Genomic DNA, 19,445 nt, shown 5'->3' with positions numbered 1-19,445 from the left:
GAGGGTTGTGCTAACCACTGCGCTGTGTTGACCCTGCCTTAAAGGCTGGTGTTGAAGCATAACAGCTCCTGTCAGAGCAGTGACAGGGATCCATTACAATTTGCCTATCGTAGCAATAGGTCTATGGCAGATGTCATCTCACTGGACCTACGCAAAACCTTGGAACACCTGGCATTTAACACCATCATCCCCTCAAAGCTGATCAGCAAACTCCAAGATCTGCGACTCAACACCCCACTAAGTAATTGAATCCTGGATTTCCTCACCTTCAGACCACAATCAGTGAGGATTGGTGAGAACGTCTCCTCCACAATCTCCATCAGTAGCAGAGCACCACAGGGCTGTGTTCTGAGCCCCCTTCTTTACTCACTTCACACCTACGACTGTGTGGTTCGGTACGACAATAACACCATCTACAAACTTGCTGACGCTCCCACGGTAGTGGGTTGTATCAAAAAAAAGGGGATGAGTCAGCCGACAGGAGGCAGATTGAAAATTTGGCTGAATGGTGCACCAACAACATCTCACTCAATGCCACCAAAACCAAGGAGCTGATTGTTGACATCAGGATGGGAAGACCAGAGGTTTACAATCCAGTGATCAATGGGGAACCAGAGGTGGAGAGGGTGAGCAAATGAAGTTCTTGGAAGTCACTATCTCAGAGGATCTTTCCTGGACCCAACACCCTAAAAGCATCGTGAAGAAAGTGTGTCAGGGTCTCTACTTCCTCAGGAGTTTGTGGAGGTTTGGTATGACTCCAGAAACCCTGGCAAATTTCTACAGAGTTGTGGTGGAAAGTATGCTGACTGGCTCCATCACAGTCTGGTATGGGGACACTAATACCCCTGAGTGTAAAGCATTGCAAAAGGAAGTGGACACAGCCCAGGACATCACGGGCAAAACCATCCCTGCAACTGAGAACATCTACAGAGAATGCTGCAATCAGAGAGCAGCAGCAATCATCAAGGTTCCACACCACCCAGCACATGCTCTGTTCTTGCTGCTACCATCAGGAAAGAGGTATCGGTGCCACAAAACTCGCACCACCAGATTCAGGAACAGCTCCTCAACAACAAACTCAATCAGGGATTCATTTAAGGACTTTAAAAAAAAATTTTTTAAATTCTCTCTGTACTGCAGTCAGTTTGTTTACATTTCATTATCTGTTAACCATATAACCGTTTACAGCACGGAAACAGGCCATGTCGGCCCTTCAAGTCCGTACTGGTTCAGTTCACAATTCTTATTTGTCAACGTGTGTGTATGTGGTTTTTGGGGCTACCAATGAGTGGTAATTCTATCTCGTCCATAGGAAAAAGGATTCTCAAGGTTGTATGTGATGTCATGTATATATTCTTGACAATAAATCTGAAATCTGAAAATGTATTTGAGTAGACTGCTTTTATTTCTAGCTAGTTTGTGAATTATTTCTCTTGTTACAAATTTGATTGCTGCACTGCAGGAAATTAGGTAGTAGAAATCATATTTGATTTGAAACTTTTCACATATAAGAATTGAGATGAGTTATCATCCTGTGTGTAGCAGATTCATTTTCATCAGTTATGATTTATATCTATATCTTGAATGTGGATGGGAGAGAATACAAATCTGGAAGGTTTAATGCAATAGGAGCTACATATAGAAAGTTACTTGTATAGATGTTAATAGCCATGTCCAGAATAAATTTACAGGAAAGGCATGAGTTGTGTGTGGAAGGAGATGGAATATTTGTCACTGCAATGGTTTTTCTTTGCTGGATGGGCAAGTAAGATCTTGTATATTATACATTGTATATTATTTGCATTGTTAATATCCCAAGGTACTTCACAGTCAATGAAGTGCTTCTAAAATATTTCCATTGTTTGAAATTCACTGGCCAATTTACACAAAACAATGCTCTGTATTTTTAATTCAACTGACAGTTAAAGGTGTTATCTTCTTTTACATAAAGAAAATACTATTAGGTCTTTACATCCAATCTGGAGGGAAAATTAGCTTTCATCCAAAGCTGGCACCTCTGATTGCATTATGACTCTTAATCTCGTGTTAACTCTGAGAGAGGATTATGAATTTGTCTCTAGAATTGCGTTTTAATCCAATAATGAACTGAACTGCAGTTGAGTGAGAATTCTGAAGCTTGACTGATAACAGGTTTTCTGCCCAAATAAGCTTGCTGCACGAGAAATCATTTTAAGGTCAAGATGTAGGAAAATAATTGACATTTGATCCTTGTCAGTAAAAGTAAGTTTCGTATGTAGTAGTATTGAGCTGGCACTGCCTGTTTCTGTTTTAAGGTACTTGCCAAAGAGAGTTGAGCAACTGAAAGCCTGTATAATGGTGCTCTTTGTTAATACTTTTAAACTAGCTATTGAACAAATAGGAGGTTACCAGGCAAAATAAGCTGATCCACAAGTGCTTGTGTTTTTCTTTATGTTATTGATAATTGTAGGTTCTTTAGTTTTGTTCTTACAACAGCAAGTAACAGAAGTGGAGCTATTAAAAGTATGTCTTTTGTAAGGTAAAACATCATGAGATGGGAATGTGTAGGGAGTTACCCTGTACAAGGCTGTAACAAGAAGGGGAGGTGTCCTTGTACTCCTGTTAGGTAAAACATCATGAGATGGGAATGTACAGGGCTGTAACAAGATGTGAATGCATCCTTGTACTTACAAGATAAGAGAGACATTGATGGATTGAGAGGCAGGAAGCTAGCAGGGAAAGGATAGCAACAGTTTTAGTCATTGGACAAGTAATGATATGATGATGTTCTAAGCACATATCCAAGGGTATAAAAAATCACCATTTTGCTGATAACGGCAGAATGCATTCTCCGACTAACATGGTTAGTCGCAAGTGTTACAATCCGGTAATAAAGAACAAAGAACCCTGATTTCGACTCAGCCTGGTGTTTGTCTCACTCATTCATGAACAAAGCAGACCTAACACTTTATAGAATAACAGAATCGTCGAATATAGTTGGTGTAGATCATTCAGTCCTTCCAGCCTGTACTGCCTTTCAATATGATCATGGCTGATCATACAACCACAGTAACTTCATTGTAACTTCAGTACTCCATTTATAATTTCTTTCCATACCTCTTGATCCTTTTGGTGATAAGGGCCAGATACAACTCTCTTTTGAATACATCTGTTGTGTCGGAAGGGAAAAGTTCGGTGGGTTCAAAGAACCTTATTTGGGACAAAGGTTGAATGCAGAAATAATCTTTATTGAAACACACATAAGGGAATTGCAACAGGGATCATACACACAAGTATTCTCTATCACATTACACAGTCCAACCGGTCAAATCAGACTTAAAACTACCAATACCAGAAACTGCTTGCAGTGTCACGAACACAGTGCAACCCAGTCGCATCGGACGTACTACGACCAATACTAGCAATTGTTTATACAGACTTTTCATGACCAAGGATTTCTCATCATTCCTTGTCTAACATGGCCACAACTCAGATGCTATCTACAATATCCCCGATCTCTATGTAGTGCACACCTTAGCAGGGATTCCTCCAGCGTTGTCCACAGCAGGTTTTGTCTCAGGTCTGAAGAGCAAAAGAGAATGAGCTACTGCATGTGGTGGACTTTATAGTGCAGTATGCTGGAGGGTCCGGCTCAGATCTTCACTGGATGATTAAAGGGGCCAATGGCCAGGTGAGCAGAGTCCAACCTTGATTAGCAGGAGATGCGACTTCTGATTAGGTTACAGATAGAGAGGTCATAAGACACTCCACAATCCACATTCCTACCAGGTTCCAAATGGAGAGGCCACATGACCCATCATAATCCACACTTCAACATCAAATGACCTGACTCCAACAACTTTCTGTAGCAGGAAGTTCAACAATTTCACAACTTTCTTCATTGATCAGTATTGCCATCTTTTGTTGTCAGGTGTTCTTTTGCTTTACCTGTTCTTACAGATTGATTTTCATCTCAGTCTGGTATACCCTAGAGTGGAGATCCCAGCCTTTGTAAGTTTATTTGTCACATTATCCCTGGTTCGGGGAGGAATTTTTCCATGAGCAGTTTAACAAATCAATTCCAACATTTATACAGCTGTATAGAGTAGAATGCCAAGAGCATAGTTGCAGAATATAGAGTTGCCATGGGGTTAAATAAAACTGTGCAAGGCAAGGTAGCATAAGAACATTGTTATGGGGTTCATTCGGGACTCTAACTGTCGGTGAAAATGTCTTTAAGCCTTTTGATGTGTGATTTCACACTCTTGACCTGTCTCCCTGATTAGGGGTGGGGAGGAAAGAAAGTCTGTGCCTGAGATGTGAGGGTGTCTTGGAACCATGTCACTAGTCTTTGAATGATCTTTCTATATTCCGATCATCTTTATTTGACATCTGATCTATGATTGTGGTGTCTGCAAAGAATTTGAAGAAATTTGTAGAGTCCCTCCAAAACTATTTATTGTGGCTGTAGTTTCCTCTTCTCCTGACAAATTTCCTGACATAATGCTATGGATAACGAAGGCACCATCATGACTGACTGCCCCTTTTAGCCTGCCTGATGCTCAAGTTCCAGAATTGTAGTGGGAACAAACCTACCTTGCTTTCTTAAATATCATTCTCGCACTGGCGGTCATTCTGCATGCTCTATTGAACATCAACTTATTTTGTGTTAAATTGTCTCACCTGCATTCCAATGTCAGCCAGTCCACCTGCAAAGTTATGTTGCAACATTTTTTCAAGAGGACTGGAAATTGCACCTTTTTGCATGCATTCAGCATGACCATGTTTCAAAACCTGTTGCAACTGGGCTAAAACATCCTTTGAAGATTTTTACTTTGTGTTTTGGACCCATCACCTCTTCCTTGGGACCATCTCAGATGTCCCTGACTCTGCCAATGTCACTTTCCTCCTCTTTAATCTGTTCTTGTGACTTCAAACACGTCAGGAACATCTCCACATGATCAATTTGGTGTGTAGATGGCTGAGTTTGCTTGTATCTTTGACAACGATTTGACCACATCCTCAGTTCTGTACTGTTTTCTATTTCCAGTAGATCACAATTCTGCTCCTCCCTTTGTAATCAAACCCTCACAAATGGATTCTTGACTTCTTCACTGGAAGTCAGTGCGGATTGACAATATCACCTCTTCCTTGTTGACCATCAAAATAGGCAATGTGGTTCGTTCACTGATCTATTCTCTCTACGTCCATATTTGCATAGCCAAGATTGGTTCGAAGGAAATCTATAAATTTCCTGATGACGCCACTGTTGTTGGCCGAATAGCAGGTAATCTTGAGTCAGATTATGGGATGGAGGTAGAGATTCTGGTGGTGCCAGAACAACAATCTTGGTCTCAATGTCAGCAAGACCAAGGAACTTATTGTGGAATTTAGGAAGGATTGGGTGAGAGACCACACACGGTTTAATTGATGGCGCAGCAGAGGAGAGGGTTAATACGTTCAATTTCCTGGGAGTCCACATATTGGATTTTCTCTTTTGGAAATCAACACATTGATGAAATTAGACATGTTAAATACGCTTATCTAATTTCTACAAGTCCACTGTGTAAAGTGTGTTGACTGATTGCATTATGGCCTGGTTTGGAATCTTGAATGCCCAGGAACTCTAGTCAAATTCATCATGGTCACAGCCCTCCTGTGTATTGAAGACATCTATGTGAGCTATTATCTCAAGAAAGCAGCCAACATTGAAAAGGATGCCGTTCACCTTGGTCACAATCTCTTCTCATTGGAATCTTCAGGTAGAAGGTATAGAAGCCTGGATTCAAGAACAGTTTTTTCCAACGGCTATCATGCTCTTGATTACCTGAATCCTAACCACAAGCAATGTTGGGACCATGAAAAGATTTGTCTGCACCTTTTTCTTGCACAAACTGCAACTCTGCTTATCTATCCTTTGTCTTAGCATATTGTAGTAATTTAATTTGTCCTGTTGGTGTGTCTTGCGTACCTGCAGAAATAAGAATTTGGTACATTGTTACTTTGTATGTGGCATTAAGATCTCATACTCATCTCATTTGAAATCCTAGCTCCGTTAGTCACAATGTCTTTGTTTATTCATGTTTGGTGAACATGGGAAAGAGGAGCACGAGTTGGCCATCTGGCCCATCAAGCCATTCAATGTGATCATGGCTGATCTGATGAGAGGCTGATCTCCCCATATCCCTTAATTCCCTTACTTAGTAGAAATCTTGTCTTAAATATATTGCTGAGGTCGCTTCCACTGCTTCAATGGGCAGCGAATTCCACAGATTCACCTTCTGGGAAAAGCAGTTCCTCTTCATCTCCATCTTAAATCTACCACCCTGAATCTTGAGGCTATGTCCCCTATTTCTGGTCTCCCCTACCAATGTAAACAACTTATCTAGGCCTTTCATAATTTTATGTTTCTATAAGATTCCATCTCATTCTTCTAAATTCCATTGAGTATAATCCCTAATTATAATCCCTAAGGAGTATAATCTCTCCACTTAAGATAACTACTTCATCCGTGAAATCAACCTGCTGAATCTCCTCCACTCCATCTCCTCCACTCCATCTCCAAAGCTAGTACATCTTTCCTCAAGTAAGGAGACCAGAACACATGCAATACTCCAGATGCAGTCTCATCAGTGCCTTGTGTGGTTACAGCATAACCTTCTTGCTCTTAAATTCAATCCCTCTAGCAATGAAGGCCAACAAATGCCATGAAGATGAATTCTTGTATGAGTTGATAAATAATGAATAGATTTTTGTTTAATCTATTCATTATTGCAGGAACTTTGTGAATAGGCTAACAAGAATAAAACCCTGGTCCTAGTGGTTGTCTGAATTAAAGGAAGGCATTTTTACCACAGACATCTACTTTATTACCCTATTCTTTGCCTAAGTGCAACACTGAGTCTCTGCGGTAGATTTCCAAATCCAGTCTGTTATTTCTGTTTGATTGAATGGCACACTGAATCACTGTTAAACTGTGCTGACTGTCAGTGTATGAATGTCTTTCTGTTGCATAAAGTGGAGAAGGATTCATTGTGCTGCTGTGATTAGCACGTGGTACCATTCAGCACCACCGACGACAATACCTTTCATGCTTGTTTGGAGAAGAATGCCATTGTTTTATTACAACAGGCCCTATTTATCAGAAATGCAATTTTATAATACTATTTAGTGAATCCTACTGACAGCCTTATCCTAGTTTCAATAGAGATGCTCTTGTTTTAATCTTGTAATTTATTTTTTTAGTTTCTAAAATTATTTTGTTTACAACTTTGAACGATTTTATGTAAGAAGTGTCCAAAATGAAGATTGAAAAATTAATATTTTAAATATGTGTCTCCTCTCTTTCACCACTTGTCCTTATCAACTATTTTTTTTTAAATATTACAAATCAGGAGGAAAATTATGCCTGCAAAGTTGTTCTGCGATACCATGAGCAGTCCACATTCGCTCCACAGCAGATACAATATCACTGGCTCTCCACTCAGTTCTGGATCACCTAGACAATAGCAACTCGTACCTTTTCATTCACTGCAGCTCGGCCTTCAACACCATTATTCCCTCAGTACTGGTCAAGAAGCTACAAACCTTGGACCACCACACCCCCCCTCTGCCACTGGATCCTTAACTTCCTCATCGGAAGACCACAGTCAATATGAATTGGAAACAACATCTCCTCCTCACTGACTATCAACACAGGCGCACCTCAAGGATGTGTGGTTAGCCATTTTCTCCCTGAACCCCAAAGCCTGATCTATCCATGACTCAATTTTTTAAAGAGTTATTCATTTGCTTTGGACACTCTCATTTAAAAGATATTTTGACATGTACATGAAAACAAAGGGTTTGGAAGGCACCCAGGCGACTAGGACTAGCCCAGAATGGGTGAGTTTCGTGCGACTTTACTCTGTTTGTCTAATGCCTTCTAGTCCAGGTATTCTCAATGGGGTCCCTACAGCCCCACTGGCAGCCAAAGCACATTTAAGTAAAAACATTGTTTTCTTTCACACTTAATAAATAAATCATTTTTTTATGTACAATGGTTGAAAAGAGAGAAGTGCAGAAGAAAAACAAAACCTGACTGCTTCACAGCGAAGGGGGCCCCATAAACCTTGAGCAGTCCCTGGGTGTTGGGGGTGGGGGGAGGCCACAGCCAAAAAAGGTTGAGAATGCCTGGTCTAGTCCATTGAGCTTCAAAATCTTTTCTGGCCTGTCATTCGCCCTCTACTTTCATAGAATAGTCATCAGTTGTATTTCCTAGTTCCTCTCCTTTCTCTTAAATCTCTTTCCTTCTGGAAGACCTTCTTTAAAACCCAACCCACTCACCAAGTTGTGCAACTATACTGCACTTTGCGTTTCATTCAGGTTTTGTAAAATTGACAATGAAAGCATGAGTAATAGAAGAAAATGGTTTTTTAATTGTGAGTTGTCCATTATTTAAATGCTCAAACAGTACAGCTGCATCGTTCTTGCATTTCAAACATAACTGCGTGCCTGCATGCATATAGAGGTTTGATAGTGTATTCGATATGCACGTACACAGGATTTTTTTCGTGGGTTGTAGAGTTCATGGTTCATTGAAGCAATGCAGGGAATCTGGTTGGCTGGTTCCAGATCAATAATCTTGCTCTCAAAATCACCAAGTCCAAGGTGCTTCTTATTGATTTTAGGAAGGAGAGGCCTAGGGATCACTGACTTCTCCACATTGATAGGTTGTAGATCAAGAAGGTAAGAATTCTTCAATTTCTTGGGAGTCCATGTTTTAGAAGACCTCTTCTGCACCCAGCACCATGAAGAAGGCACACCAATGCCTCTACTTTTTCAGGAGTCTTTGGAGATTTGACTTGTCATTGAATATTCTATCAAATTTCTACTGGTACATTGTGGAAAGTATGATGACAGGTTGCATGGCTTGGGAATTTGTTAGCCGTTGAATGCAGAAGGCTCTTGAAGGTAACCAACAGAGCTAGATCCATCACAGGCATCAAAGAACCCCCATCACCATGGTGACATCCTCTTTTCACTGTTACCTTCAGGTAGAAGGTATAGAAGTCTGAAAATCAGCACCACTAGGTTTAAAAACAGTGTATTTCCAGCAATTTTACATTTTAAAATTTAAATGTTAAATTTAGATATACAGGACGGTTAAGGTACTATAGGCCCATGAGCCCATGCCACCCAATTACCCTACAACCCTGGTATGTTTTTGTATGGTGAGAGGAAACCCACGCAGATATGGGGTGAACATACAAACTCCTTACAGACAGCGCTGGATTCGATCCACGGATGCTGGCACTGTAATAGCATTGCGTGAACTGCTATGCTAACTGCTTTTCAACCTCCCCTTCAGTAATCTTCGACTGCTCTGATACTGAAAAGAACTACCTAAACTTTTGCTAAGTCACTTTTATTGTACTGGAATATCTGTAAATATTCATTATCTATTTGTTGTGAGAATGAATAACTTGGTGGCTGCTTTCCAAGCTTTATTCATCTTAATTATACAGTTACAATTATAGTTAGAATTTAAAAGAAAGACATGAGGCAGCAGCTCGAAGCTGATTGGAGGAAGAACAATTAAGAATAACTTTGTAATATTACATTCTTCCCTCAAAAAAAACACTAGCAGTATCAAACAACACTTTACAGGACTACTCCCAATCATATCGAGTGGGAGGTTTTGGTACATGACCGGATCTCCTTAGTTCTTGTGGAACTACGGTTTCATCATCCTCCACACTATGGCATGTCATATCTTCCTCCTCCTCCAGTATTGGCACCACCAGATTTCTGTTATCTTGTTCCACAATAGAAGATGTGGGAATTTCCTGGACTTCTGGACAAGATGCCAAGTCACGAACAGACACAATAGGCTCCTGTCCATCTGGGTATCTGATTTTGCATATGTTGGATGACTGTCGAGGAGTTCAACTTGATCTACAATTGATTCGTTCTTGTTACTCCTCACAAACCTTCTTAGATGTATGGGTCCATGGGGCAAGAGGGCAGTGAATTTCCATGGGATGAGAAGTGTTGAAATGCAAAAAAAAAAGTTCATGGGGTGTAGTATTTGTTGCTGTACGCAACAGCGATCTTTGGGAGTGTAGTATCTCAGGTAGCACCAATTCCCAATGCTTCTTGGACAGGTTACATGATCTAAGGGACAAACAGACTGCCATTGAACCTCTCTACCTGCCCATTCCCGTTTGTGTGGTATGGGGTAGTATGACGTGGCGACCCCCTTCTGGGAGAGATAATCTTTCAGATCCTTAGACATGAAGGTGGTGCCTCGATCAGAGTGGCATTCCAACTCCCTCAAGAAATCATCTAATGATTCTCCTGGCTTCTGCCACCTGGTAACCAGTAAATGTCTGGCAAACACCTCATTGGGTGTCTTCACATATAAAATGACCAACTTAAAGATAGCAGAGTCAAAATTTTCATATCCTTCTATGTATTTGAAGACGTTGTGACTCATACATCCTGATAGTGTTCTATACTTGTTCAGTATCTTGTCCCCATAGTCATCGACGTAGTTCATGAAAATCATATGCCAGTGAGTCCTCTCCTTAACAGCTGTTGGTGAGCTGGGGTTAATACAATTTTAATTGCTTTTGTTGTCTTTTTTTTAAAGTAGTACCTGTTAAGCTGGAGCAAGTGAGAATTTTGGTGCAAATGAACTCCTTATCATAGCACAAGATTTTGCCTCTTAGCTTTGTTGTGGTACAATTTCAGACACTGATAAAACAGCATTGATATAAGCTTGATTAGGTGGCAGTGAAAAGTTTGAAACGTGCTTCCGATTGATCTGCCAAACAATTTCAGCAATAGTTTTATGTGGGCGAGATGAAGTAAGACTGAAATAACCAGAAAAAACTTGTGGGGATCTTCAGAAAGACTGAGGATTTTCAACCCCTTGACTCTCTTCTACCAGTCAGTTAGATAATAGCTGAATGTTGCTTCCACTGTATCACAACCTCAGCTGCTTGGCCTTGACAGTTTAACTGAATCCATACATCCTCAGGATTTCAGGTGATGAATGTTGTGCTCCTATTACTTTTTAGCATGGCTACGCTCTGTATGTACTTCTGATCAGCCTAATTTAGCTTTTTGAATAATTTCCTCAGTGTTGTCCTCATCTGTGTTCACCCATCTGACTAATTTTGGAAAATTTAATCTATGAACTTTTGAAGTTCAAAGGTGACCTATGAACATCATCCTGTCCTCAACATTTAAAGCTGTGCCTTAGTATCAAAGCTGTGTTTCATAAGCCGAGTACATCTTAGTTTTTTTTAAATCAGCTTAAGGAGAAGAGAAGTGATACCACTGGGCAGCTGAATATATATTTTTCTTATGCTTTTTAAGGAATGCTTCACCCAGTTTCTGCTGCTAATGTTAATAATATTCAGTAAAATAATTTAAAAAATACAAACTACATCCATATGGTTTTGAGGGGCCACAGAAGATGGATCTTTTTTTTTACACAAGGCTTGCTCAATTAACTTCAACCTCAAGAGGGATGCAAGAGAGCAACGGAATTCCACATGTGCTATTTTAAATATTTTCTGAATTTAATAATGTAAATTCCTAAGCTATCAAATCAATTCAGTGTCTGTGTTAAATGGAGATTCATTCCTGTTGCACCTGAAACTACAAACTAACTTTGTGATTTGTATAGAAGGAAACCTTGGTCCACCTGAATGCGAGTGATTTTACTTACCAGAGAGGATAGCTTCACATTTTTATTATTGCACTTCACTATCCTGTTTGCCCGTTCACTTTATCTGTCCGTAACCATTTGTTACCTGTGTTTATCCCTTTCACAAATTTTCCATTTAGTTTTATATCACTGTCAAACTCACATTCGTCAGGATGCTCTTCATTAACTACAGTTTGGCATTTAACACCATCAGCTCCTCAAAACTGATCAGCAAACTCCAAGACCTGGGAGTCAACACTTCACTGTGTAATGGATCATGGATTTCCTCACCTCCAGACCACAATCAGTGAGGAATAGAAGAGTATCTCCTTCATCAGTACCAGAGCACCACAGGGCTGCATTCTTAGCTCCCTGCTCTACTCATTTTACACTATCTACAGATTTGTCAATGATGCCATGGTAGTGGGTTGTATAAAGGAAAGGGATGAGTCGGCATATAGGAGGGAGATCGAAAACTTGGCTGAATGATGCACCAACAACAACCTTGCACTCAGTGTCACCAAAACTAAGGAGCTGATTGTTGTCTTCAGGAAAGGAAAGGCAGAAGTAATCCAGTAATCACTGGGGGATCAGAGAGGGTGAGCAAATAAGTGTTTGTGAGTCACTATCTCAGAGGATCTTTTCTGAACCCAACAGACTAAAGCACGTCAGTGCCTCTACTTCCTCAGGAGTTTGTGGAGGTTTGGTATGACACCAGAAACCCTGGCAAATTTCTACAAGTATGTTGTGGAAAGTGTGCTGACTGGCTGTATCATGGTCTGGTAATACCCCTGAGCATAAAGCCCTCCAAAAGGTAGTGGACACAGCCCAGGACATCACAGGGAAAACCTTCCCCACTATTGAGAACATCTACAGGGAACACACCACCCAGTTCTTGCTGCTGCCATCAGGAAAAAGATATAGATGCCACAAGACTTACACCACCAGGTTCAGGGATAGCTGCTTCCCCCCACCATTAGACTCCTGAAAAGCAAACTTAATCAGGGACTCAGTTAAGGACTCTTGTGCAGTTAATTGATTATTTTTTATTCTCTGTGTATTGCACATTCAGTTTGTTTACATTTGCTCTCTGTTTACAGTTCTATATTTGTTTACATGTGTGCATGCTGTGTGCAGTTTTTGCACTACCAATAAGTAGTAATTCTGCCTCGCCCACAGGAAAAAGAATCTCAGGGTTGTATATGATGTCATGTACATACTCTGACAATTTGAATTAAATTTGGTCACCTCAAAAAAGTAATTGATTGAGATTCTAAATAACTGAGGCCTAAACACAGATCCTGGTGGAACTCCAATAATTTTGCTGCTGATGAGAAAATTGCACTTTCATATGTACAGTGGTCTCCCCCCTACCTTCTCCACAGTTTTGCTTTCTATGGTTTTAGTTACTCAGGGTCAACCGAAGTCCAAAACTGATCTGACTGCTCTGCTCTCTCCCCAAAGCCCTGTATTAGTCCCAACTAATCCCATTGCCCCGTGCTCTTCCCACAATCCTGTATCAATCCCCACACTGATCCCACTGCCCCGCTCTTTCCCCACAGTCCTGTGTCTGTCCCCACACTGATCGCAATGCCCCACTCTCTCCCCATAGTCCTCTCACGGTCCCCACACTGATCCCACTGCCCAGCACTCTTCCCACAGCCCCATGTCAGTCCCCACACTGATCCACTGCCCCGCTCTCTCCCCACAGCCCTGTGTCAGTCCCCACACTGATCCCTCTGTCTCACTCACTCCCCGCAGCCCCATGTCAGTCCCCACACTGATCCCACTGCCCAGCTCTCTTCCCACAGCCCCATGTCGGCCCCCACACTGATCCACTGCCCCGCTCTCTCCCCACAGCCCTGTGTCAGTCCCCGCACTGATCCATACTTATAAATAAAAAAAGTTTATAGGTACACTACAGAATCCCAAATAGCTTTGCTAAATATATAATATGACGTCCACATCGCATAATGCCCAATTTCACAGAATGTATTGTGGATGTGAAGCAGTGAATACCCTGTATAGGGTTCACTACTATTTGTGGTTTCAGGTATCTGCTGGAGGGGGGGGGGGGGGAATCTTGGAATATACCCTCCATGAATAAGGGGGACTAGTGTATTCTAGGAATATGTGACTTGCGATGTGGTGTGTTTTTCTGTTCTTTAATCAATTCCTTCAATGCTTTTACTGTACTTACATTTCTCTGAGCCCTAGTTTTGTGCAATAACCTCTTTTGTTGCTCACTTTTGACAATGTAAATACGCTATAAATTTGTTTTCTGTTTATATGCTTTGCTGGTTACGGATTTGTCAAATAGAGTCATACAGTGTGGAAACGGTACCTTTGCCCACTTGACAACGCTGAACAAAATGTCCCACCCACACTAGTCCCAGCTGCCTGCTTGTACACGTCCCTGTAAACTTATTCTGTCCATGTATCTGTCTAAATGTTTCATAAACATTGCAATAGTACCTGCCTCAACCACCTCTCTTGACAGCGAGTTCTGTACACCCATCACCCTCCGTGTTTAAAAAAAGGGAATTGGCCTTCAGGATCCCTATTAAATCTCTCCCCATCACCTTAAATCTATATCTTCTGGTTTTCGACTCCCCTACTCTGAGCAAAAGACTGCATTCACCTGATCTATTCCTCTTATAACTTTGTAGTTGGCGGTATGATTGTAGTATTGCTGGAGAATTTGAGCAATTTTTATGGTTGGTCTGCATATTAATAATAGACAGAGACTGGAAAAAAGTAAATGCTCATTTCTTTTTCCAGAACTTTAATTAGTTGCCATTTACTTAGCAACAAAAACAGTTGCCATTCCCTCTGAGTCTCATCTATGTGAGGAATCTTATCTCCAAGCAGCTGTCTGCCCTGATATTGTACAAAATCAAAAGTTGGATTATTTTATTTTTAATGGGGTAATAGTTTTAATACCATAGACCTTGTTTTTCAGCCTGCAACAGAATGGACCTCAAGACTGCATGAATAGTGGTATAGTCTAATATAGATGAGTAATTTTTACCAATAGTCTGTGGAAATAATGAAAGTTTTACTTTCGGCCACTTCTTAATAATGTACAATGTAGTCAAACATGCACTTCATTTGAAAAAAAAATGGCAGTGGTATGTATACATTAAATTACTTTCCTTGGCAATCATATTTAGGATTATTGCCTTCCAATTATTGTTTGTAGTCTGTTTTTAATTCAAGAAAATGAGTGTCTACCCATGTTTTTAATGGAATTTGCGGAAGTGCACATTATTTATTTCCTGAAAGAATGTTGTATGTTTTCAGGTTGTGCAGCTTAACACTAAAGAAGTTGGTTGTCGTAAAGGAATTGGATAAGGAACTTACTTCAGTTGTAATTGCTGTTAAAATGCAGGTAAGTTATTCAACTTGCATTGTTCTTTCTAACTTTGCTCTTAAAATAAATAGAATAATTTATGAGGTTGTAAGTAATAATCTTCTCCAGGAGAACACAACTCTGCATTTCTGACTCAGATTTCCAAGTAATGGCTATGGATTTCCTGGCCACCACTAAAGCAAGTTTAACAAATTTCAATTGATATTTTGACAGCCTCATTTTAGGTCTTATATCTGCTAATTTCCCCAATAAAAGCAATTCTGGCACTTGAGGGTATTGAATTCTGGTAATGTGTCCCTGGAGATTCCCCAAATCTTCCCAGAAGAATCTCACCTTAGAGCATGACCAGGTCAGATACAAAAAGGTCCCTCTACCTTGACTGCATCAAAAGCATAAATTGGATAATTCAGATTTCAATTTATTTAATTTTTGTAGAGAAAGTTACAGCTGATGCAAAAAATTATATTTCACCAGCCTATACCTTACATTAATTGTACTGCTCCTGCTATCCCGACACAGGTCAGAACAGCAAAATGGAACAACTTCTATACCCAAATCTGATTCCCATCTCTCTCTTGACTTATCTGGCCCTCATTTAGGGGCTTCCGCCTGAAGTAAGAAATACATTTTTGAGATAAATTTCTTTGTGATCCCCTTTCGATCCAGAGTCTCTCTTTCAGTATTTTGTGGCAAGGTCAGAGCTGGACCTAATTTATCCCTTAAATATGATCTTAACTGTAATTGTTACAACATGTTTTAAAGAATATGGAACCTGTATTGAAGATATATGGGAGTTAATCTTTGATGATTCCCCCCACCCCACCCAGTCTCCAATACCACTCTCTCCAATATCCCTGGCGATGCCTATATCATGACATTTATCCCTTAAGGGAGAAAGTAAGCTCTGGATGAATCACATAATGTTTCATCTGTATGCTATTAATGTTTTTGGAAAACTGATGATTTTTGTCACATTATATGGGAGAACTACCTCTTTTTCATTTTTCCTTTTCCTTTGGGGGAGGGAGGTTCTTTCTCTTTTTCTTTTTTCTCTTTCTGTTTCCTACTTTTAAAGAATCAGCATGGTGTATAATTTATATGTTTAAACAATACGGCAGAATTTGATCATTGTGTTAATGTGTTGATTTTTCTTTGTATATCGACATATAGTTCAGTTTTGGTATTTTATTGTATATATCTGATGTTTCTTTGATTTTGTTGTTTTGTTGCACCATGTTGATTGAAAATCCTTAATTTAAAAAAAACACACAATCTATTGATAAAGTAGTTTCTTTGTGGGACCTTGTTTGTTTAGTAATATGATAAATTTCTGGTGCAGAGTCCCCACAGTTTTTAAATTTAATTTCGAGATGCAGCACGGTAACAGGTGCTTCCGGCCCTTGAGCCCATACTGTCAAAATGCACACATGAGTAATTAACCTACTAACTCTGTACTTCTTTGGAACGTGAGTGGGAGCAGGTCAGAAGGTACTCGATAACTAGATTTGATACCTGCTTCTGGTATTGCATGATTGTAAGAAAAGAAAAATGTCAGACAAATTAAGACTACTAACATTTGTTAAGTCCGGATTGCAAGGTAACTTCTGTGTTCGCAAAACTCCCTCAACCTTTAGTCACATTTTCTATTTTCTTCCATTTGGTACTTGGGTCTTGTTTCCAGCATTTTGTGTTTACAGCAGATCTTGCATTCACAAATAATTTTACTTTCATATGTGATATAAATGCTGGCAAATCATTGTATAATTGCCCAACCTACACCCTCAACCACATGAAGCTGGAGATGGCCAGAGTTGCATTGGACGGAGCTACTTGCTGGACTGTGTAAGAATCTGAAATATTTAGGCACTGATGGATTAAATAACTAAGATTAGTTTGTTTCCTTTTTTGGGAATACAAATGTCCTGCACACTTACTGAGAATTTGTGATGAACCAAACTCATAACATAACATAACATAACAATTACAGCACGGAAACAGGCCATTAGGCCCTTCTAGTCCGCACCGAACCAAACACTCCTTTTTAGACCCACCTCCCTGCACAATGCCCATAACCCTCCATCTTCTTCTCATCCATATACCTGTCCAACCTTTTCTTAAATAATACAATTGACTCCGCCACCACTATTTCTCCCGGAAGATCATTCCACACGGCTACCACTCTCTGAGTAAAGAAGTTCCCCCTCATGTTACCTCTAAACCTCTGCCCCTTAATTCTTAACTCATGTCCTCTTGTTTTAATCTTTCCTCCTCTTAATGGAAATAGTCTATCCACATCCACTCTGTCTATCCCTTTCATAATCTTAAATACTTCTATCAAATCCCCTCTCAACCTTCTACGCTCCAAAGAATAAAGACCTAATCTGTCCAATCTCTCCCTATACTCTAGATGCTTAAACCCAGGTAACATTCAGGTAAACCTTCTCTGCACTCTCTCCACTCTGTTTATATCCTTCCTATAATTAGGCGACCAGAACTGCACACAGAACTCCAAATTAGGCCGCACCAACGTCTTATACAATCTCAACATCACCTCCCAACTCCTATATTCCATGCAATGATTGATAAAGGCCAGCATACTAAAAGCCTTCTTCACCACCCTATTCACGTGAGTTTCTACCTTCAGGGAACGATGTACCGTTACTCCTAAATCTTTCTGCTCTTCTGTATTCCTCAATGCTCTCCCATTTACCACGTATGTCCTATTCTGATTCTTCTTACCAAAATGAAGCACCTCACACTTATCAGCATTAAATTCCATCTGCCATTTTTCAGCCCACTTTTCTAAGCAGCCCAAATCCCTCTGCAATCCTTGAAAAACCTTCTTCATTATTCACTATTCCACCTATCTTAGTATCGTCTGCATATTTACATCTTCAATTTCTTTCTAAAATTTGCCTGAACATTTGATAGATTGGGTAGAGCATTGGCTGATAGGCAGGAAGCAAAGGGTGGGAATAAAGGGATCCTATTCCGGTTCGTTGCCTGCTACTAGTGGTGTTCTGCAAGGGTTGATGTTGGGGCCTCTTTTTACAATGTATATTGATGATTTAGATTGTGGGTTAAATGGTTTCGTAACAAAGTTTGCAGATGACACCAAGATAAGTGGTAGAGGACGAAGTGTAGAAGGAATCAATAGCTTGCAGAGAGACCTGGACAGCTTAAGAGAATGGGCGAAGAAATGGCAGATGAGAAATAATATTGAGAAATTTATGGTTGTTCCTTTTTGGTAGAAGATATAAAAGTTTGGATTATTATTTGGATGGGGAGAAAATTCTAACCTCAGAAGTTCAAAGGGACTTTGGGGTTCTCTTGAACCTAAAATTTGACCGGCAGGTTGGATCATCAGTAAAGAAGGCGAATACTATGTTGGCATTTGTTTCAAAGGGGATTATGTATAGGAATAGAGAGGTGTTTTTGAGACTCTATGGGGCACTGGTGTAACCTCATTTGGGGTACTGTGTGCAGTTTTGGACCCCATATCTTAGAAAGGATATAGCAAGGTTGGAGACGGTACAGAGGATGATTACCAGAATGATTCCGGCTCTTGGACTCCATTAGAATATAGGAGAATGAGAGGGGACCTCATAGAAACATTTTGAATGATGAATGGATTGGACAGAATAGATGTAAATAAGATGTTTCCCCTGTTGGGCGATTCCAGAACAAGAGGGCACAGTCTTAGAATTAAAAAGTACCAATTTACAACAGAGATGAGAATAAATTTCTTTAGCCAGAGGGTAGTGGATTTGTGGAATTCATTGCCACATGCAGCGGTGGAGGCAGGATCACTGGGGGAATTTAAAGGGGAAATTGATAGGTATCTAATTAGTCAGTGTATCATGGGATATGGGGACAAGGCTGGAACTTGGAACTAGATGCGAGAACACGTTAGCTCAGAGAGATTTCACGAAGCAGACTCGATGGGCTAAATGGCCTGCTTCTGTTCCTTTTTCTTGTGATCTTGTGAATACTAAAGTTTCTAATTTCAAATTGGTGGATTACTTGATTTAATTGAATTGTCATAGAGTTATCAAAATGAATGAGCTGATTACATTGAGTATTTAACTTTAAGTAAACCTGATAGCATTGTGCAATTGCCTAGGGATCGAGGAATATGCATTTCAGTGATTTGTTGAGAGTAGTAAATAGTGTAAAACAGGAATGAAGACTGTGAGTGCTTTGTATTAACGTGTCAGTGATTGTCAGATAACATGGCACAGAACCAAAACCTTCTCGTGTTGTCTTGCTGAATTGGCACTGGATAATTTCAAATAGGAATTTCTGGAGCTCATGAGACTGTTTCCTGGCCGATGATGATGTATTTGGTGAGATCATCTAATATATTGATACTGCTTGGCTAATTCCGTGGTACTA

At 40.1% G+C, this 19,445-nt stretch overlaps 1 protein-coding gene across 8 annotated transcripts in view; it reads left to right on the top strand.

Annotated features, from left to right (window-relative positions):
* Positions 1–19,445, top strand: part of LOC138753762 (phosphofurin acidic cluster sorting protein 2-like) — a 301,705-nt gene that overhangs the window by 168,690 nt on the left and 113,570 nt on the right. For all 8 annotated transcript variants that reach the window (XM_069917135.1, XM_069917136.1, XM_069917134.1 and 5 more), the window contains one exon: positions 14,981–15,068. In XM_069917135.1, coding sequence (XP_069773236.1) covers positions 14,981–15,068 — 88 coding nt within the window. The remainder of the gene's footprint in view (positions 1–14,980; positions 15,069–19,445) is intronic.

The sequence above is a fragment of the Narcine bancroftii genome, chromosome 2, assembly GCF_036971445.1.
Source record: "Narcine bancroftii isolate sNarBan1 chromosome 2, sNarBan1.hap1, whole genome shotgun sequence".
Classification (NCBI taxonomy): domain Eukaryota; kingdom Metazoa; phylum Chordata; class Chondrichthyes; order Torpediniformes; family Narcinidae; genus Narcine; species Narcine bancroftii.
Note: the sequence above shows the minus strand (reverse complement) of the source record. Positions and strands in the feature narration are given on the sequence as shown.